This window comes from Aptenodytes forsteri, unplaced genomic scaffold, assembly GCF_000699145.1.
Source record: "Aptenodytes forsteri isolate BGI_AS27 unplaced genomic scaffold, ASM69914v1 Scaffold33, whole genome shotgun sequence".
Taxonomy (NCBI): domain Eukaryota; kingdom Metazoa; phylum Chordata; class Aves; order Sphenisciformes; family Spheniscidae; genus Aptenodytes; species Aptenodytes forsteri.
Genome location: NW_008795037.1, coordinates 1,285,381 through 1,307,915, shown reverse-complemented (window position 1 = coordinate 1,307,915; position 22,535 = coordinate 1,285,381). Strand labels below are relative to the sequence as shown.

General features: G+C 36.8%; 1 protein-coding gene across 1 annotated transcript in view; it reads right to left on the bottom strand.

Moving 5' to 3' along the window:
- The window catches only part of LONP2 (lon peptidase 2, peroxisomal), a 122,067-nt gene extending 102,318 nt beyond the window's left edge, over positions 1-19,749 (bottom strand). Inside the window, exons 1-2 of the mRNA XM_019471374.1 lie at positions 19,664-19,749; positions 17,095-17,187 (exon numbers count right to left, since the gene is read on the bottom strand). Of these exons, the coding sequence (XP_019326919.1) occupies positions 17,095-17,187; positions 19,664-19,749 (179 nt within the window). The remainder of the gene's footprint in view (positions 1-17,094; positions 17,188-19,663) is intronic.
- Positions 19,750-22,535: the final 2,786 nt, after the last annotated feature.

Sequence of the window (22,535 nt, the reverse complement as noted above, 5' to 3'; positions counted from 1 at the left end):
TTTTAGACATGAAGCAAGTCATTTCATCCAACTCTAGATGGCTCAGATTTTCAAATTAAAAGTTACATATTAATATAAAGCCTTCCTAATTAATAATCTAACAAATTAATATTTGAACACCCAAGATCCATAAATCTTACAATTTCAGAAATTTTTTACTCTCTGCTCTTTTGATCAGATATAATTTGCACAATTTTGGTTAAGAACTAGGAAACATTTAGGGCTTCAGGCATTCATTTTATATCCATTAAATGTAGTATTAGTCCTTCAGTCACACTGTGTCTGTAATACTCCATGAAACATAAAAAGGTGGTTTTCTTGTGCTCCACTGGCAAAAGAAAAGGTCAGGCAAAGAGGGAGAAAGGTGTTTTACACTTCTTTCTTGCAAAGAAGACAAGCACACAAACAGAACACAAACTCATGTCTATTACCCTTAGGTAAAAGAATATATATAAAAGGCAGATTGTCAGCAGTTGAACATTGTTTAAGCAGCTAGTACCTCTAAAAATACATTTGGGGCAGTGAGGTGGGGGGTGTGCGGATATAAGACACTCTATGCCCTGCACATTATTACTAGATGAATTTATTATGATCACTGTTATGTCAGTGAAGCACAGTGTATTCCAAATGAATTAATGATGCGATGGTATAATTCAAAATGTTCTGTCAACCTCAACGCTGTTCAGATAGGAAGGGCCAATTCTTCTCACTCCGGAATGCTGTTTTTAGTTCAAGTTAAATTACATACTCAGAGCCAGCTCTCTTGTTAAAATTATTTCTTCCTTTCAAATTATTTTGACCTCCATAAAGTTGGTGCACATCTCGGGAAGCTGCCTAGCTGGAGGCAGCAGCAAGAAGATTATTTGGAAAAGGTAAAAACTGTGTAAAAAAGCAAGCAATTTAAAGGAGCTGTTTCTCCTAATCTCCCATTTTCTGTTGAAAAGATCCAAAAAGTAACAGCCTGAGGTTAGTTTCAAGTGATGTGTCCCACATGACTGTTGCCAGTGGAATTGCTTGGTTACCGTTTTTAATCACACTAAGAAAATTCAAGTCCTCCCAGGCTTGCCTCACCAGTCAGCCCTAACCAAAGAAAAATCATTCACCTAACACAGAGCTCATTACATTTTTGGATGTAACTAAACAATCCATTTTTTATATTCTACATAACAGTGAAAGCATCATATTAAAATACTACTGGAGAATTCTATTTAAAAATTAGGTGCTTTGATATTAGGAATAGTCAAGCTAGATCTTGAGCTTTACAATTTGATCCTGAATCACTTGTCCTTAGTCTGTATGCTAAGCCATATTACATTAGAAGTCTGCTTGTGTGATTATTTGGAAGGTAAAGCTCTACTTAGTGGTAGGATATATAGCAAAATCTAGCTTGTGATAACTCAAATTACATAGTCCTTCATTTTTAAAGCAGCCATCGCAAAGTAATGAGACATCACAATTCATTCTATATCCTTTTGAGCTAGGTAAATAGTAAACATTTTACAAACAAGTAGAGAGCGCTGCTATGTGATATGTCCAAAGTATCAGAGAGAAGCATGCTCCAAAATAAATAAGATCAAATGCCAAGAACTTCCTTGCATCAAGTCATGATCCTACAGTGTAAGTTTTCAGATTAGACACTCAAGAAGGTGAAGATATTGTGATACAGAGGTGTATAAAGGCTTACCTTCCTTCCCTTTTGCAATACAGTTGGGAAATGACAAGCACAGACAAAGAGGATGTAGTGATAGACTAGGAGAGAAAGCTCAAAGAGAATTACAGAAAGAAAGAGAAAGTGAGGGAATCTGTAAATTGGACCGAAATAAAAAAAACAGAGTTCCAATCACAAGAAGTGTAATTTTGAACTGTATCCAAAAACGAATAGGGAAACAGTGTCACTCTTGGAGATAGGCTATAGTACAGCTATTGCGTTGGAAGAAGCCATAAATGCATTACAACTGTCTGGAGTGGTAGGAGAATGAAAGATGACAGAAGGAACAAAAGGTTCCAAAGATGCATCTTGGTTAGAAACAGCACAAGTTACTGTAGCTCCCTGGATTTGAAAGAGAAACGCAGCAATAGGACCTAGTTGTTACAAAAGACTTTCCTCCATGAAGTAGAATGTGAGACCAGTGGCTGGGACCCTGTACAAGGGTACCCCTCTTTTCAAGCATTACTGCATTCACTCTAATAATTTATTAAATACATAAAGACAGGCAGATGACTGCAGATAGAGAAATTAAGGCACTGGTCAAACTACCTGATTTGTTCAAAGCTTCCTCCTTCCTCTTCACTGTTGGATTGTTAAAGATCACCTTGATTAAGCATCTGTCAGAGATAGTATGGGCATACAAAAACTATCTCAAAGCAAATGACGATGTAAGATCTCCTCCAACTTTACATTCCTAGGATGGTAAACTATGACAAGTAAGAGGCATCTCCTTCCTCAAGATTTTTTTTTTTTAAAGCATGACGACTGCAATAAGATTCACAGTCTATATTGCTAAGTACAACAACAGTTGCTTGTATGTATGTTCAAGTTCCCATGCTTTTTCAGAGGCTGAGATGGGTAGAGCAGGAACAGAATTCCCATTTGTAAATCTGCCTAGGAAATTTGTAGGCGAAAATGTTTATGCATGTGTAAATAGTATGTAGAAATTTGACTAGATCAGTTAAGAGTTTAGTGTGTGGAAAGAATGAAGAAGAAGCCACCTTTTAAAACAGAAATTAACAACTTTTGATATGTTGTAAGCTTCAGCTAGAACTCATACCATCAAATTCATTTTTCCACTCTGTGGAAAATTCTGTCAAGGGCATAGAGTTTTGCTTATGAAGTGCACTGTTTTAAAACAACTGAATCCTCCACACTGATTATTTTTTCCTCAAACACATTAACCTTTTGACCACCAGATGTGGATATACGCTGAAAGACTGTATCAACATTGCTGAATGGTTTTTTTCCTGCTTCTCTTTGAGGCACAGTGAATGATCCCTTCACAGAACTAAAAGGAAAAATATTTGTATTTCTATTTTTCCTGATGTTACTTTATAGCTTAAAAATATAGTATCACTGAAAGAAAAATCCAAAACACTTTATTGAGCAATAATCTTACTGTATTGTATGGGCTTCCTGCTGGACTTACAATCACAACAGGCAAAGCAACACAATAAAGGAAAAAAGCATGTTTTTCCAGGATTATTTATGCAGATTGTCCCAGTTTAGCACAAGAACATTCACATTAAGTACAAATGTACAACTAATGATCCCCCTACAAGCTGTCTGCAAGCGTAGCTGGACTAACCTGCAGCTATACAAATTTCTGACACGTGCAACTGCCAGCTGAATTCACTATCCACCACTCAAAATCTGCATCCTTCAGTAGCTGGATGTAGATGTATATACAGACTGGTATGTAGTACCAGAATCCAGAGAACAAAAAAGTGGCTTAGCTCTCTCCAATACAGGTCCCAAATTAGACTTAATCATAGAAGCAACTATCTAGTAGAAATAGTCTCCTAGAATATATCATAAATACTTATTGGCTTTAATTTACATACTTCATACGCTACTTTAACAGCTTTGTTTAGTCTTTTGGGAACACAAACCCAAGAGGTAAAAATACAAGCATACTCCCAAAACAGAGCCATTCATTGGCAACATTCATTAAACGTATTGCAGAAATGAGAAAAACATAACAGGTCCAGATTTTGCCTTCAACTGCATGCACATAATTCCCATAAAGCCATTAAGTGTTAGACGCAAGCAGGCAGAAACAACCTACGTCTAACAGAAAGATACCAGGCAATAATCAATCAGTTGATTCTTGAGAATTTAACACTTTTACCTACTTCTGTAAAATATCCAGGCACCTTCAAAACAAACACACAACATTATTGTATTCTGTTCATATACAGCACACCCTGAAGAAAATCCATTGTCTACTGGGATTCAAGGTTCTTTGTGAATAACTCAGTCGCTGCACTAAAAATAGTGCCAGCAAGAGAAATAATAATTAAGAATTTACATTCCATTTTATATCACTGAAGCATCATCTTGAGTAATTGGTAGAATCACAGAGCTACCGACCAGGGAACACTGATGACTCTACCATTGGTGCAGTGCCCTTTCTCATCCAAAGTCAGTACACAGGATAGAGCAAATAAAAAAAAACCAAACCACACCAACAACACTATTTCAACCAGCCTTCGCACATGTACACAGACATTCACACAGAGTGAAGGAAAAACATCTGAGATCTTTGCATTTAGATGCATTGTCATATAAGGAGGGGCCTTCTATGGCTCTGAAAATAGAGAGCCTGGGGTAGACTGTAGATCTTTCATCTCCACCACCTTATCTGCTAGTTCCTGTACCAGAAATTTCTATCTTTCTACCCTGTCCCCATCTTGTCCTCCAGCAAGATAGCTAGTCATAGCAGTATATCCCTTATGTAGCAACACAAACGTACAAGGCACAGGAAACTAAATGATCCACGTTCTGAAAACTGTACAGTCTATTCAAGTCATAGAAAAAGGCTGGGCAATTTAAAAAATGCAAAGAGCTGGTCAGATAAAGGACAAGGACAGCAATTTGGTTGAGAAAGGACTCTAGGCGTATACACAGTTTACAAGGAAAACATGGCCCTTTCCCATTAGTCTTCACTTTTAAATATAATTCTTGGGGGGGGGACGGGGACACAACACAACACAACACACGAAATACTACTTGTGTGAATCTGAAAGCTGTAAAGGATAAAATTGAAAAGTTTGTTTGCTAAACAAACGCCTGACTGGATTTTGTGTTCATCTGCAGTAAATTTTTTGCTATGTCTGCATATATGTATTTCACCACATTGCCTGATATATAATTTTTTCTTCAGTTCTGTGTTCAAAAAGAAGAATGACAGATGTGCTCTGAAAATAAGATGTATTTCCCACATGAAGAAAAAGGAGAAGGGAAAGAAAGAATCAGTCATGAAATAGTGACAACCACAGGTCCAGAAATATTTTTTTCCTGTGTTCTTGAAAAGGAGAGACATAAAAGCAATGAAACCATTAACAATTACTGCTACATACCCACTGCTAAGACAGTATAAACTAAAAGTTGACAGGGAGGCCAACATAATTTGATTTAAAATGCAGTTCCAGGAAATAGACCTAAAAAAAAAAAACAAACCCACCTTTTTAGAAATATTGAAGAAGATAATAGGAGCAGTAGGTGGAGTCACAATATTGTGTTCAATTCTATTTCTGAAAAGCTTAAAGATTAATTAAAGATTAATTATAAAAAGCTTAAACAACAAAGCCCTTTCAAAGCAGAAAGAAGGAAAAAAATAATTTTCAGATAAGTTCTCAAAGTAGCTCACTAACAACGGACGAGAGTGTTAACAAGTGAAGAATTTGTTCACAATCTGGATTCTTTAATTTTTCATTGGAATTATTAAAAAGTCACTGAAAAAGAGGTTAACTTCTTTAGCATAATTCCCGACTCCTTTATTTCAAAACTGCCTCTGTTGCTGGAGACCGAGTGGCAATTAAATTGAATTTTCAACAGTCTGCTGTACATGAGCAGGACTGGAGCTTACCATCTAGCTCTTAATAAGCAATGGCAATATCCCATAATTTACATTTAACACCCAGCAGCAGCAGAGGGACAAACTTATCTTGGTACTCCTTCTACACCTTCAACTAATACTGACTTTTGCTGCAAGAAAGGTATGTGCAAGTAATCCAGGAGTCCTTCCCTGAACACATCCAAAAGCTAAACTTTAAACAAAAACAGGATTTGGGAACATAAGCATGTTAGATGGGATGGTATCTTTCCTAAAAAGATGCGATGCCTATTCTCCATATATGCCACTTAGCAATTTTCACTTTTATTTTTTAAACACAAATAAATTATGAAAAGTAAATAACAAACAGGGGAACAGAATCATTCTCTTGACAAACTCAGCCCCACAATATCAAAGCAGAAACTGACCTAGACTCCTAGAACATTTCCCAACCCAATTCCGTAACTGCATTTCTGGTAAGAGTAACTGCAAAAATGTGGTAAAAGTTGCTGTGTTTCTTTGAAAAAAGGGGAGGGGGGAGAATATCTGAAATACTATCTGATAACTATCACACTGATACAAAAAAACCAAAACAGTTTTATGCTAGAAAAATCTAAGTTTTGGTTCAGAAAACAGTTACTGATTTGAACTGTACATACTGTGAACAGCATACGCACACTATTCACTCACAAATGCAGTTTAAATTCATGACATGCACCAACATCCTAACCCAACACTAGTTATAATCCATCTGAACATGCTTTTGATTCATGTGCATCTACTAAGGAATGTTTTGAAACTTTTCTAAATGCTCTGAATCATTGTGATTATAAATAAATTGTTTGCTTCTTGGAATACTACAACATATTTTTTCTGGGAAGATGCTTATTTTCACCTTATCAGCTGGCATGTGAAAAACAGCAGTGGAATTCTACAGAATATTACTAGATCACATTCATTTTCATTTATTCTTACAACAATAAATCAAATCTACCCAAAGGATGCACAACATTACAGCATTATTGTCAAACTTGTAGCTAAATTATTTTCTTAATTGATGCAGTAATTTAAAAATAAATTTTACTAGGACAGTAGTATCAGTTCAGATTATCAGCTACCACATTATTAGCTGAAAGAACGAACTAAAGCTTTCTTTTCAAGGAAAGTCTGAAATACTTAGCGTAACTATTCTTCTGTTAAATGAAATCAGTTGCCCTTAAATTAAGAAAAATATATTCACTCAATTGAAATAGTCACTGAAGCAAACACTTCTGGAAAATACACGAGACAAGCTTTACTGATTGTATCAATAAAAACAGTCATTCCCAAATTCCAGTCATGCAAAACTGATGTTTCTTGTAGAAATTAAGGTACCAAAGTCAGAATTGGAAAACACATGTTACTTACAGAAATAATGTTCTGCTCTAAAGAACGAGAGTGATCTAAAATTCAGAAGAACCATTACAGAGTTCTTTTTCCTAAAGCTTTCAATTTAACAGCAGCAAAGGAATTGCATAAGGTTTCTTATCCTTTTATTGAAATGTTTGACATCAAACATCAACTCAATGATTTTACCAAGATCTTAACTCAAAATTTGCTTCATTACTTGTATTTTTGCTTATACTGCTCTTTATTTCAAATTTTCTTTCCCTTCTTTGCATCTCCTGGTGTTTTTCAGCATCTACCATTTATTCTCTCTTTACCCTCCACCCATTTCTCTTCTCTTGGTTTAGTACACTTATTTCCTTCATCTTGTTTCAGTTTATCTACCCCTTCTCACAATATCCACAGCTCCTATGTGGTAGCCCAGTGTGTTAACACTACTGCCGCCCACAAGATAAATTTTTTTGGCCCAAACATATAATACACACATCTCTTGTAGTAGATAAAGGAAAAATATTGTGCATGTGTCTTAATATAGGCAGAAAAAATAAAAAAGAAAATCTATATGATTCTTTTACAGTAGAAAGGACATTTTCTACATTCCAAGCAATGTAAGTTGAGGATAATTTAATTCCTTTCAGACCTTAACAACTCCGATTTCTAAAAGTGCAAATTATAATTCATGCATCTTTTGAAGAGGGGGATTTTACCGTAAAACTTTTGGGTTTGACTATTAGACATGTTTAAAACAAGAATTCTGTGAATTAAACTTTTATCTGTTAAAGATCTTCACTATCTCTTGAGATTTCTCCCTTTAAAAGCTACACTTTTATTCGCCTTTATGGAAGTGAAAGAAGATGCATCAGAAAAAATTGCAAATTCAGAACCTCTTACAGTAAACACTTTCAAATGTACATCTCTTTCATTTTTATATATTCTTAACAATGGCTTTTATTAGAAGCTTTGGTATTTTCCTTTCCTTCATGATGGGACTGAACATGTCCTTGCCCACAGCAGGGGGGTGGGAACTAGATGATCTTTAAAGGTCACTTCCAACCCAAACCATCCTATGATTCCGTTCTATGATTAAGTAACCAAACAAGAATACTTGTTTTAATATGACTTTGCATGGCAGGACATATCTAACATTTTTTTAAGTGCAATACTAATACTTAGGGTGATTCTAGAGATCCTAAGTAAGATACCAAGATAAGTAAGATACTAAGAAAGATAAGTGAGATAGTAAGATACTAAGTGAAATTTTAATCTATGATTCCGTTCTATGATTAAGTAACCAAACAAGAATACTTGTTTTAATATGACTTTGCATGGCAGGACATATCTAACATTTTTTTAAGTGCAATACTAATACTTAGGGTGATTCTAGAGATCCTAAGTAAGATACCAAGATAAGTAAGATACTAAGAAAGATAAGTGAGATAGTAAGATACTAAGTGAAATTTTAATACCTAGTGAAATCCTTTTGTAGCTTTTGAAGCTCTTCTCAAGCTGGACAGAGCGCTACTGAATAACTGATGAACACACAAAATGCTGGTCTCTAAAGCTGTGATTTTCCCGTTAAGAGTAGCTGAGATCAAATAAAAACTCTGAGTGTGCATAAATTCCTTTGCATTAAAGTATACTAGTCTGAGAAGAAACTGTACATTTCACAAGCAACAAAAAGATGGAAAACTAGCAAATCCTTTATCAGCTACTGGCAATATTTTTAACGTACCCAATAATGGAAATTTATGCAACACCAACTGCATTTGATTTTACCTTATAGAGTACACAATAATATCCCTCAATTTAGATTGCAAGTGAATTTTGGACCTAAGATTTTTCACAATGAGTTGTGCTATTTTAAGAACCAACCAGAAATAACACCTATTTGAATAAAACACTGGAATTACAGGACAATATTCTTCCAGTTTTTTGGTCACTATCATTTTAAATGCAATGAACAAGTTACAATTAAGAAAAAAAAAACAAACCAAAACCACCCAGTGCATATACTTCTGTTCATCCTCAGAGAACAAGAGCTCCATGAAAGTCAAGTCAATCATGTATGAATCAGAACAAAATTGAAAGCAAATATGAAAATTTTATATGGTGCTTAAAAACATGTTTTGTCCTTGTAATGGTGAACAGTTTCAGATACAAGGCACATAAATAGGAGAAGGATGAAACTCAAATGACCGTCAATAGGTCCAACATGTATGTGCTGAGAACAAAACTGGTAACTGTTTATAATTCACAAGAAAACTAATGAGTTGGAAGACAGGAGAAGGACCCCATCTATTGATACTCAAGCCTACACTACAGTGAGAGTAGATCAGAGTAAGAGAGCAGAACGCAGCACTTTCACCCAGGTGCTGCGCCAGCTAGAAATGGTGTTTCCAGTTTAGCCAAGTCCTAAGCCTCAGCTCAAGTAAGGCTTCCTATAAAACTCAGGACCAGCATTATCTTAAGCATGGCTGCACAGTTCCAATTTGCACCTGGATAGCTTGAAAGACAGACAGAGCAACCAGCATCTGCTTTCAAATACCACGTACACACACATTTTGATTAACATAATGCATCACGGTTAGGTCTGCAGTTAAACTAGAATAGGTTCATGTTCTCCAAAGTCTCCTTAATTCTACCCTGACCTAGGACAAAACTCCCCTAGATTCTTAATAATAGGCAGACCTGTTAATATTGAATGGTTTATATTTTAGGGGTTGTCTTCATGGGAAAAGAGCTTTTGCAGAAGCAGGCTAAATTAGATAAAAGAATTCAGTTCAAAATAAGGTTACCTACAAAGTGTTTGCTCTTTCAATTAGCACCCTCTCCCACATACTTATTTCTTAACAGTTTGCTTTAGGCTGGAATAGGACATGCTTGATTCATTATCATGGGACTGAAAAATTAGGTTTATATTCGATAACCCTTAAAAGCGTAAGAGAGAAGGGAAGGTAGTCTAATAGATTAACTAAACAGGAATACACATCCTTTATTCTGGCATAAGAAATCACATCTACAGTTTATCAGGAAAAATCCATTAGGAAAACCCCACAGCTAGAAAAAAAACTCAAGCTGATGTTAGCTTTTGATTACAGAGGAGTAAGAGCAGCTGTTTATAGAAGGGAAAAGTACTTCTACTTATAGAAGGGAAAAGGGCCCCTGTGAACCTCATGAGGTTTAACAAGGCCAAGTGCAAGGTCCTGCACCTGGGTTGGGGCAGCCCCAGTATCAATAGAGGCTGGGGGATGAGGGGATTGAGAGCAGCCCTGCCGAGAAGGACTTGGGGGTACTGGTGGATGAAAAGCTGGACATGAGCCAGCAATGTGCGCTCGCAGCCCAGAAGGCCAATCGTATCCTGGGCCGCATCAAAAGAAGCGTGGCCAGCAGGGCAAGGGAGGTGATTCTGCCCCTCTGCTCTGCTCTGGTGAGACCCCACCTGGAGTGCTGCGTCCAGCTCTGGAGCCCTCAGCACAGGAAAGACATGGACCTGTTGGAGCGGGTCCAGAGGAGGGCCACAAAAATGATGAGGGGGATGGAACACCTCTCCTATGAAGAAAGGCTGAGAGAGTTGGGGTTGTTCAGCCTGGAGAAGAGAAGGCTTCGGGGAGACCTTATTGCAGCCTGTCAGTACTTAAAGGGGGCTTACAAGAAAGATGGGGGCAAACTTTTTAGCAGGGCCTGTTGCGACAGGACAAGAGGGAATGGCTTTAAACTAAAGGGGGGTAGATTTAGACTAGCTATAAGGAAGAAATTTTTTACGCTGAGGGTGGTGAAGCACTGGCACAGGTTGCCCTGAGAGGTGGTGGATGCCCCATCCCTGGAAACATTCAAGGTCAGGTTGGATGGGGCTCTGAGCAGCCTGATTTAGTTGAAGATGTCCCTGCCCACGGCAGGGGGGGTGGACTAGATGGCCTTTAGAGGTCCCTTCCAACCCAAACTATTCTATGATTCTACTTTCCTATTCCGTTCTTTTTCACTTCGCCAATACTACAGCTGCATTTTCACGTTCAGATAGGCAAATTTCAAAACAGACTAGCAGGTCAATAATTAACTTTTTATTTTTTAAATTTAAGAAAAAAGCCTGCTGAACTTCTGCCCAGCCATCAAACTCTTCTTTGTCCTTGTACCATTCATACCATTTGTACTTGATCCATTCAAATGTCACATTTTGCATCTCAAAACACAGAGAACAATTTAAATTAGATCTTCAAGCAAACAAACCAACCAAAGTATCTGCACTTGTCTGTTCTCCCTTTCCTTCTTATAACCAAAGGAATTTTTTTAGGAGAAACAACAAAAGCCTATCTGAGCTTGCCAAACCAGCCATTTTTTCCAGTTTAATTCTTTTCATTTATTTACTTCTCACTATTGTGAAATCTAAGTTTCCCGAATCCAAGAATTACCAGCGGCTGGAGGTTTGGCAGGGAGGACTCAAGAGAAAAGCACTTCCAGTTGTTAATAAGTAAGGGCTACAGTTGGGGATTAGAATCTCCACAGATGTTCCGATTATAAATTCAGACATCTTGCTAGAGAAACCAGCTCCTCCAGTGCTCCACTGCTCTCCTTATGGCAGCTCTCATTATCCACATACCCTCTCAGATTTGCTATGTGCCTCATCCGTGGCTTCTCCTGCCAGTTTCACCCTTTGTCTTCAGAAATCTCTACTCTCTTTCATCCAGGCTAACTTTGCCAGAATATATTTGGAGATAGGTTACTTCACTGTTCCTCAACTTTTCTCAGTTTCCAAACCCCAAAATATTTTCTGACAGAAAAAAAGGGTCCTATCAAGTGAACTAAAGCCTAAGAGGAATGCGCTTAGTTTTCTTGTTTACCAGTCACAGTCTGTTTTGAAACAGGGCACTAATACCACTTTCTTCTGTGGTCTCCAGACACATGCTGAAAGCAACTGGACTAGTTCTTAAAAGAACAGTGGGAGTAAAAGACTTCTTTCTGGCTTGGTCAGCAGCTCACTGGGTTACTTTGTTAACCTTTTTCTCCTTTGGTTTCTTCCCTACAAAAAGCAGAAATGGTACTGCACTCACAGCTCACATAAATATTACAAAATTTAATTAAAGTTTAAAATGCTCAGTGCCTCTTGGATTAAAGGTGCTAATGAGCTGAGAAGTGCGATTATCATCTCAGGCCTGACCTGTTGCATTTTCACCCTTAGCCCTGGCATCTGCTTCACACCCCATTACACAAAGCTTTATCAATGAAGCTTTCTATCTAGCTGTAGTACTAATAAGAGAGCAGTGGCACATTTGAGAAGCACACTGCACATCAAGTGTCTGATTTTTAAAATGCATGTCTAATTTTCGCAGGCCAAAGACTCCCCATAAATTATTTCATACAGCTGCCTAAATAATGCATGCAAGTGGGACAGGCAGGAATGCAAGTCAATTGTGCAACAATTTTAAAAATTATCTGTTATATGCAGAACATATAAAAGCCTCCCCATCTTAGATTGTATAGCTGTCACACCACAGCTTTAATTACTCTCAATATAACAATATGAATCTACCCATCTGAAAACCTGAAAAAATCTGGAAAATTTTCTCTAAACATCAAGTGATCAATGAGAACGGGCTGCTACTGTTGACTTAACTGTTCTAAGGGATTGTTTCTATCTCTGCTTGCGACATTCTTGCCATGGCCAACTTCCAGGACACATACTCTGGCATGCAGCCCCTTCTTGTCTGCGTTCAACTTCAACCCACCCATATCCACATCATTTTAGATGATTACAAACACTTTAAACAATTTATCCCAAAGCTCTAATGCTGGTCACTTAATGGGCCTGTAATATGGAATTTCTTTATGGTGGTATGAGTCTTTCAATAATTACTCCTTGTCACGAAGTAATTTAGCCTACGCTAGCCCACAAAAAGGTTGGGTTCTCTACATTTGCTTTCCCATATCGCTCAGTCCTTCTTTTTTGTAATTCTGCAAAACTATGCTATTCTACAAAACTTTCCTCACAATGGGCATATGGGAGAAACACTTTCTATTGCCAGCTCTGACCTGACTTTTTGGGAGACTTGCAGTCATCTCATTTATTTTATATATGCTTTGACTTATTAACATAAAAAAAACTATATGAAGCTTAAATATTTGTGCATGTGAGAATTTGTTACTGCTCTTGTAATTTCTATCCGTAAAGCTCTAAAAAGGGCACCTATTAGATCAATTTAAAAAAAAAACCTAAACTTTATTTTGTTTACTGCAACATGCTTTTTTTCTAACATAACAAAATTTAAGGGCAGTTACTGATCCAACATCAGTTTTGCATCTTTTTCTCTACAGATAAAAATGACCACCAATTGAGGCAGTATCCTAAAACAAGATATATAACCAGCACAAATATAACCGGCACATAACTATGATGATTGCATCACCTTCTGCGAAGCACTCTGAAAACCCTATGATGCTATTACAAACTGATCCCATGCATGTCAGTCAGCTGCATCAGTTACAGCCAAAAAGTAGCCCTTTAATCAGTTAGCGTGGTTCTGCACTCAGGGAGAGAAATAAGCTCATACTCTATGACAGATTATCAGTAGACTTTCAAATAAAGTAAAAAGATTAATGAAAAAAATGTAAAAACAAAATAAGCAGTTGCCAAACCTGCAGAAGAATAAGGAAGTGATCTCAAGCAGCCAAAACCCAGACTTCAGTATAGAAGTCAAAAAAATCATTAAACATTAAATTAAATAGAAGCCAGAGCTTCTCTTAATTAAATTTCATTATTCATTTAAATGGGATACCATGTCAATCAAGCAAACTAGATTTACATAAAAACAGTGATGATCTTCCAATCTTCATATATTCATTAATCTACTACCCACAGCACAGCCATACACTCCCATTACAAAGGTAAGAAGTTACTTCCATGTACAACAGGAACTTCCATGCTTACAATTCCAGAAGTGCCCCCTAAATGTGGTTAACACATTTATCGCAGTCAATACATAATTCTTCAAGATTATCAATGCCACCCATTCTAACTAAAAATTAGCAGCTCAGGATTTACTTAAGTTAAACAGTGGCTGTTTATTGCAACATTCAGAACACACACAGTGGTTTTGGGTTTTGTTTTGTTTCTTTACATACAAAACACACAAACTTTCTCTCTAACTGTTCTTCCATGCAAAGCCTGCATTTCCCACAGGCAGAGTATGCTTTAGCATTTCATTAGATGGACAACGTTGAGCTTATTTAAAAATAGGCAAGCAGTGTCACAGCTCATTTGCTCTGATGCAATTGTGAGAAGGTAGTTAGAGCCCGCGTGCTCAGCCACAGGGAACATTTGGCATAAGTGACACAGCAGGAACAATGTTTTTTATATAACAAAGCACAATGGTTTGGCAGGAGGGGACTTTCATGCTGTAGGCAAATGGCAACCTACGCCCCTTTTGTTTCTTGCATTGGAGCCTTCACTGAAATTCAGGAGAAGATGTGGCACTTAGTCAGTTTTAGGAGTTTTCATGAAGTCAGTCACCCAATACATGTTTGTTTTTGACTAGCAGAAACATCATGTATGAGATGGTACCAACTTTAACAAACCCCAGCAGTGCCAAGAATTATCTTGCGTTATTTCAAGTGCCTCAACAAATCCCTAGGGAAGCAATACCCACAACGACCCACAAAACAGTAGCTGAGTAACATGGCAAACATTTAAATTTGAAAGTGTTTTGAGTCACATCTGTAATGGCATGTATACTATTTTTCTATCTGCCTTTCATACCATTCTTCCTTGCTTTCTTTATAATGCTATGTTGTACAGAACTGACACCATCATGTAACAGAATCACATATCTGAAGGGTCCTTGCACTCTAAAAGTATCACATATACAATAACAGATGATACTCAAATGGAAACCCCCAACATGAAATGTTTTAACAAAGCAGCTTTGATGAGAAACTTTGCTTCACTGAGACCGCAGCAGGTGCACTTGAAGTAACTCAACTTCTGTCAACTTTCAATATAACCATGACAGACTTCTGACAGAGCTCTACCAACTTCGTCCAGGAATTGGAGTATTTGGGAAGATGCAAGAAGCCATAGACAGAAGGTCTGCCCCCACATACAGAGCCTCTAAAATCTGGTGCAATCAGTTAGCAAGTATGCCCAAGATAATATGAGTATTTACATGTTATTGACATTCTCTTAATTAAACTAGGATATCACATTCACTAACCACCTCCAAGATCACTAGAGCTGCTGAGCTAGAAATAATAATAGTAATAGTAATATTTAATAATAATAATAATAATAATAATAATAATAATGATGTAATGAATCAAACAGTATGCTTTTCAGGTTTTCAAGTCTTCTCTTCTGGACCATGAGCAGAATCACTGCCTAAAACATCACAGGAAATCTCTCTCTAGAGCAGTATATAGGATTTTTTGATTAGCTTATAAGGTAATTAAAATAACTGTGGGGATATGCTTTTCAGGTTTTCAAGTCTTCTCTTCTGGACCATGAGCAGAATCACTGCCTAAAACATCACAGGAAATCTCTCTCTAGAGCAGTATATAGGATTTTTTGATTAGCTTATAAGGTAATTAAAATAACTGTGGGGAAAACCCTTTATTTAAAATCATACCCAATTACACCTGTGTCTTTTCTGAATATTAGACACTTTCTGTGTATCACGTGATATGAATGCCGGTCTACAATTTCTGGTGTTCTAGAAACTCCAACAAACATTTTGTTACCTAGAAACGCACTAACCAGTCTGTGAGAAAAAAAATGGTACTTCATTTTTTGCTGCATTGCTTATCTGAATGCTTATTTCTTTTTTTTTTTTTATGCTTCATGTTCATTGGGACAGTCACATTTCTAAATGGAATATGAAAATACATACATAATGTAAGAATATATATGTAATTATATATATAATAAACATATTATAGAATGTAAGATTCAGAGAAGCCAATAATATGTTTTCACTCTACCATTTCTGCATTTAAGATGTTTTTATCAATAATATGCTAATATTAATCAGTCTCATGCACTGATTAAATTCAGAACTGAATTCAAGCTTTTGAATTCATATCAAGCTTTTCAAAAAGCTTGACTTTGTAGCAGACACTGAAAATTACTTCCTATGGTATAGAAGACATGGCATCCAAATGACATCTTACTGATAAGTAAAATTAGTAGCTTGACTTGAAACAGCAAATAGCAAAAAAGCAAGATCCTTAAGGATCTATTATGTAGCCCAGGACTGTTTTTATACACATTCCAACTACCTGTGATCCAAGCTGATGCTCCAAAGGCAAACATTCAAAACCCTTGATGTCAATTTCTCTCATTCTATTAATAAAACTGCAGAGAGCACTACACAACTGGATTGCAAATGTCTAGTGAGAACAAGGAAAGTTTTGACTGCTGCTTTTTTGATTCAGAGTTGTTCCCTGTGAGGGCTTTCTGAGAGTTGAGAGAGTCCCTACTCCCATAGAAAGCTACAGAGTTTAGGCCTTCCAAAAGGAAAAGAAAATGCTGAGGAGAAAGTTATACTACTTTAATAATTCACAGAATTCATAGAAACTCTGCATCAAGACAGCTGTTGCCAAAGTTGCCAGAACAGTTACATCACCAACATGCAAGTCCTTTCTTTCTTATGAAATCTATTATAAAACCGCTTACAACCAGATAGCCAGTAGTAATATCAGATGCAAAACTAGCTTTACAGAGGGCATTCTCCTAGAATTCATCTGGTACAGCTGCTGTAATAACCTGTGGACTATCAGAAATAGTTCTCGATAAGGTGGTCTGGTTAAAGGATACCAGCAGCTATGACTCAACCAGCCATTTCTTTTCTGTCTTAGCCAGTGAACTAGGCACTCTTAAAAGAATGCCTCAAGGAACTGACACACAGCAGTGCTTGGTAACTCAAAGGCAGCGCTGGCTGCCCTTCCAAACCCTCCCTTCATGAACAATGTGTTGTTTTAACCATCTTTACTGCACCGTACTGGGGACGGCATTTGATCAAAGCATATCTCTCTACTTTAAACCATTAGAAAACTCTCATATCTACTTTATAAAAGGGGGTATGGTTTTGGAGCAGTGTGAAAGGAGACCAATCTGCACTTCTTCAATGTACATATGATGAAAGCAACTATTCACTGTCAGTGCATTAATATTTACCTTTCTACATTAAAGCCATCCAGGTTTAATTCTTCAAAATTTGCTGCAGAAACTTTCTTGTTCTCTGTATTTTTAGAAGCACTCATCAGGATTCTGGCAGGAAAAAGTGAAGAAAGGAAATTTTGGCAAAATAATCAGGAGAAGTAGAGGCATATATGGTACAGATCTCCATGCTTTGCTTTGCTTTTCCAACTATTTAGCCATCTCCATAGATCCATGGGCAAGTGGCTAAGGCAGCATGACAGGACAGAAAAAAGGAAGGAAAAAAAAGAAGCCTTGGTTTAATTCTTCAAAATTTGCTGCAGAAACTTTCTTGTTCTCTGTATTTTTAGAAGCACTCATCAGGATTCTGGCAGGAAAAAGTGAAGAAAGGAAATTTTGGCAAAATAATCAGGAGAAGTAGAGGCATATATGGTACAGATCTCCATGCTTTGCTTTGCTTTTCCAACTATTTAGCCATCTCCATAGATCCATGGGCAAGTGGCTAAGGCAGCATGACAGGACAGAAAAAAGGAAAAAAAAAAAAGAAGCCTTGGGGGAAGTTGCAAGTATCCTGAAGATATTTAGCAACTCCCCAAGGGAGCAAGAAGATACATATCCAGGGATACACGACGGATATGTGTATCTACTGTGCTCTACTATAAATGGCAACACTGCAACAGCTTAATGAATATTCCCTTTCCTCAGCAGCTTCTCAGATTATTACTTAAAAATCACCCTGTCAATACAATGAACTTTCAGTAATTTCATCAGGTTTTCCACATAACAGTAATAAAAGATTCAACATTTATGCAGCTGACAAGATGAATGTAAAACTTAAACTGAGCATTTAATTAAAAAAAAAAAGCAATGGGTATTTTTCTCTGCTCCAATATGCATACACATAACAGAATTTCCTTCATTTCCTAATGTGATTTGAAATACATTGCAAATTCACTTTGAAATATTTATCTTTTGTCCTTTAATGCCTTTTGCACTGTATCATGGTACAGAAATATTACACCATCAAACTCCTTTGCATAGCTGGCTTTCAACCTCATGAAATATTTTTCGCACTGCCTCAGGCATTTCTTTTTCAAATTGATCAATGTAGAGGTTAGTTCCTTGGTTCTGCAATGAACATAAAGTGTTTGTTCAGAGGGGAAAAATATGAAGTATTACAAGAGCTTCGTAAACAGATACAAAAATACAGCTTCAGGCAAGATTTTAGACAGTAACACCGATAATCCTCTAAAAGTAAGCAAAACAAGATTTAAAGATACTGTGAATATAGTTTTTAGAGCAAAGAAAATACACACAAAAATGGAACGAAACCTTTTGAAATGCAGAAAGGTAGGGAACCCCTGAGGTCACATATTGTAACACAGCCATGGGAACTGTCTGTATCACAGGAGGAAATAAGAGTGAACAGTGATGACAGCTACAAATCTGTAATGCATTTAGCCGCCAGGGTAATGCAGGCATATGAAGTGAAGGTATTTTTAATCAATAGTTTGGAGAGCTTAGAAATAGCTATCTGATCCAAGGCTAGTGAAAGGGAAACATTAACAAGGTTCTCAAAATTAGCAGAAGGCATGTTACTCAGTCAAGATCCTAAAATTCACACTTTCTGAAACACAGCTTCTCTTTACTCCCCCGATGCCCAAGACTTTTTCCCCTTCCTCCAGCAACTTACGGATGAAATCTTGATAGCTCATACATTGCATTGGGCAAATTTCTACTGATTATCAGTCAGCAAGGACTGTAGAGTATATGCATTTATTCCACCTTTTACATACATACTGTAGGAACCTGTTACATCTCTAGCTAGTGTCTGGCTTCTGCAACTCAAAATATCTTTAGTTTTTTGTTCTGAAAGTCAGCAAATATGGTAGTGTGTCTTACAGCATGGTGTAACATTAAAACCACAAACACTGGAGTCTTCATAATTCTCTTAACAGAAGATTGCTGATAGATGATCTCTCAGCCCTTGTAAAGGGAAGAAAGGAGAGTACTTTATCAAATCCACAGTTATGTATTCATTCCCTTGTTCCTTCAAAGCTTGTTTTGTACCTAATCTGCATTTAGATATCCCTGTATACATATGGCTTTTATAAATCAGAGAAATCTGAGACAACACAAGATCTTCCTTTGCTTAAATGAACCAGTAAGTGGGGGCGGCGGGGAAAACCAAAACACCCACACCCAAAAGATTCTCCAAAAGACAAGTAGATAAACCAAAATTTTGAGGCAGTAACATGTTTTAATAGTTCTGTGTTTTGCTTCAATTTTTTCATTATTGGTAGAGAGAAGTTACAAAATAAACCACGATTACCTCAGGAGTGAGGAAAAAAATCCAACATCTTCCCATAGACATTTCAAATATGTACAAATCTGTTATCTTAAAATCTTACAGGTCGGAGGGGACCTTAGTATGGGATCTAAGTCCAACATCCTCCTTAAAACAGGATAAACATTGAATTCTGACCAGGTTGCTTAGGTCTGTGGGTAGCTGGGTCAGAAAAATTCCCAAGACAGAGATTCCACAACCTCTCTGGGCAATGTGGTCCCACCTCCCCCAACCTCCAACCTTCCCAATATCCACAGCTTGGCAAATCTAGCCGAGAACAGCCTCGCAATGACATCTGCCAATTCTCTCGGCACACTCAGGCGCATCCCATTTGGTTCTATAGACACGTATAGGTCAAGATTTCTCAAGAAAACCCTGCTGATTTCCTCAAATATACCTTTTCATTTATCTGGAAAAAGTAGTCCCGGGTGATACAGTGACCCCATAGAACAAAGAATCAGATTAACAATTAATCTTCTCTCACTAAAATATAAAAACTCTATTGGGCAGAGGGAGACAACATTTTATCCTCTTTGTTGCTTATGTTAAGGGAAACAAGATAGTATCCCATAACAAGCTGTCAAAACAAAGGAGAGAAACTATTTCAGCGAGGCAGAAATTTACACTTGTTATATCTGTAAATTCAAGACTAAATACAGTAAGCATTTGTAAAGCATTTTTAAGTTCATATTTCTAACAAAGTGTCAATTTTTAAGACCAAGTTTGTTCTTAATAAATACTGTTATTTGGAGATAGTGCTTAAAGCCTACAATTGCAGATGAAACTTCTATTATAACTGTACTTGAAACAACAGTACAGAAAGGATAGCCCTAAGGATTGTTCTAAGTTCAGTCTAAAATAAAATGGGAAATAACAGAATAGATACTAAGAAGCACTGATGATGATGATCAACATAATAAGCTATGGCAAGAGCATGTCAACTATCTAATCGCAGTCAAGCGCAACTATCAAACGACAGTCAAGTGATTTCAGTACCACTCTTCAAATGTTAACAGTCTAATAAAGCTGGATCCATTCTCAGTATCTCAAGAGTGTTTAAAATATTCCATATATTCTGACATTCCTTTTGTGCAGCAGGATCTTGTATTTTGTCTACTTAAAGAACAAAAACAGTATCCATATCCACTTACTTGGATACATGCATTTCACAGAGTGAAACTGGCCATGAAAAGTTTGGTTTCTCACTTTTACCAAAACAAAGACAACATTAAACAGAGAAAGTTCTAAAGTGCTTCCTTGAAAAGAAAATTCATCAGCAAAAAAAAAAAGATGAAAATATCATACAGGCCATTCTGGATATTTTATTTTTCGAGTTATAACTGCATCTAAGAGCAGTAATTGACATGAGACCCACAGTATCAAATGCTGTAAAAGCATGACGTAAGATGTAGCCCCTTTATGAATTTGCTCAATAGTCCAAATGGGAAAAACAGACATAAGAAAAGAAAAAAGAATATAACATAAGCTAAAGGACTAGGAAGGTCTCCAATTGTCATGTTAGTGCTGCAGTTTACTGCTCACTTAGTATGCTGATGTGCTTAATTTTTTTCAATGGAGCTTTGATGAGAGGAGAGTGAAATGGAAAGAAAACAGAAGACATTCATTTGAAGGACCATGAATCAAGAATTAGAACATCTGATAAACAGCCACTTGAGATTTCATTTTGATTTTCCCACTTTTTCCCTTCCAAAGTATTTTAAAATGATTGCATAGCCTTGCAGCAGTTCCACAGGCAAGACTCAGTCTGAAAACTCTTACCCAATCTCTGACCACAATAATAAGTTTGCACATACAAACAGGGACAGGTGCAAAGTCAGTGAGGCACTCCAGTGGGTGACCGGGGCATTCGTGTAAAAGAAAAAAAGACTGTGCTAATAAGGCAAAACTGAGGGCTACGAAAGCAATAGCTGCCACCTATTTGGCTCTGAAAAGCTTTCTCTTTCGATACCCAAAACCAACATTTAAGGCAGTTAACTTTTTATTTCTTTTAAGGACTATTCACTTTTTTTTTTCCTTTTCTCCTCACATTTCCTCCCTTTCAACACAGCCATCATGACAATATGTGTAAGTGTCCTCAGGAGACATTTTCAGTGGGAAAGGCCAAGCAATTACACGTGAAAGGGAAGGGATCTTGGTGTACTACAGCAAGACAGAATGGTAAGCAAGCAAAACAGCACTCAGTTTGCTGAAGCTAAACCAAATAAATGCCTGCTTTTTACCACATTCACTCACGTGCATGTTACCTCATCTTTAGAGTCACTTTGATTTTTTCAGGAAATTCCTAGAGCCTGACCTACAAGACATAGTAAGGGAAAAATTAAGCTGTATAGGACCTTTAAGAAATCAGATGTTGGTAACTGATGTAAAGAATGAATCTCTAGATACCAAGCACTACAGTAAAACTACAATAAAACAATTCAGAATGTAAGAACTCTTACAGATGGCATGAAGACAATTTTGACATGTAATCCAACATAGCATAAAACTAAATGAGATCCGTGGGACTTTAAAATTACAGTTCCATATGGCTGCTGTTACACTGAACCACCAGAGATTACTACCATGTTTGTCAAGCTACTTAAAATAAAAATTTATTTTCTAAACAAGTAGGTTATAATAATTCTTCAGAAAGGTGAAGAGCCTAGCAAAGAAGCTGAAACTGAATCAGTTCAACATTTGTTGTGCTACAAAGAATACATGATTGACATTTTTATAAATCAATGTCATTAAAAGATTATGTAGAAACTGATAAAAATATTGGAATAATATAAAATGGGTGTTGTGTGTCAACATTACATAAATAGACTCAAAGGAGCAAAAGATGCTAAAATTAGCATGCTAAGACATTTGTGTGTTGTGTATACTGACAAACTGTGGTCACCTGTTTCCTTATAAAAGCATTCTATATTTAAACATGTAGATTATTTTTCCACAATAGGGATTACTATCAGGATCTATTTGGTAACAAAAAGCACTTAACATCACATTTCCTTGATCGGTAAATAGGCCTAAAATGGCAATAGCCACAAAAGGGGAGATGATTTCACAATGCCTGTGTTGCCCATTTCTTATGGGAGAGAGGAAGAAACCC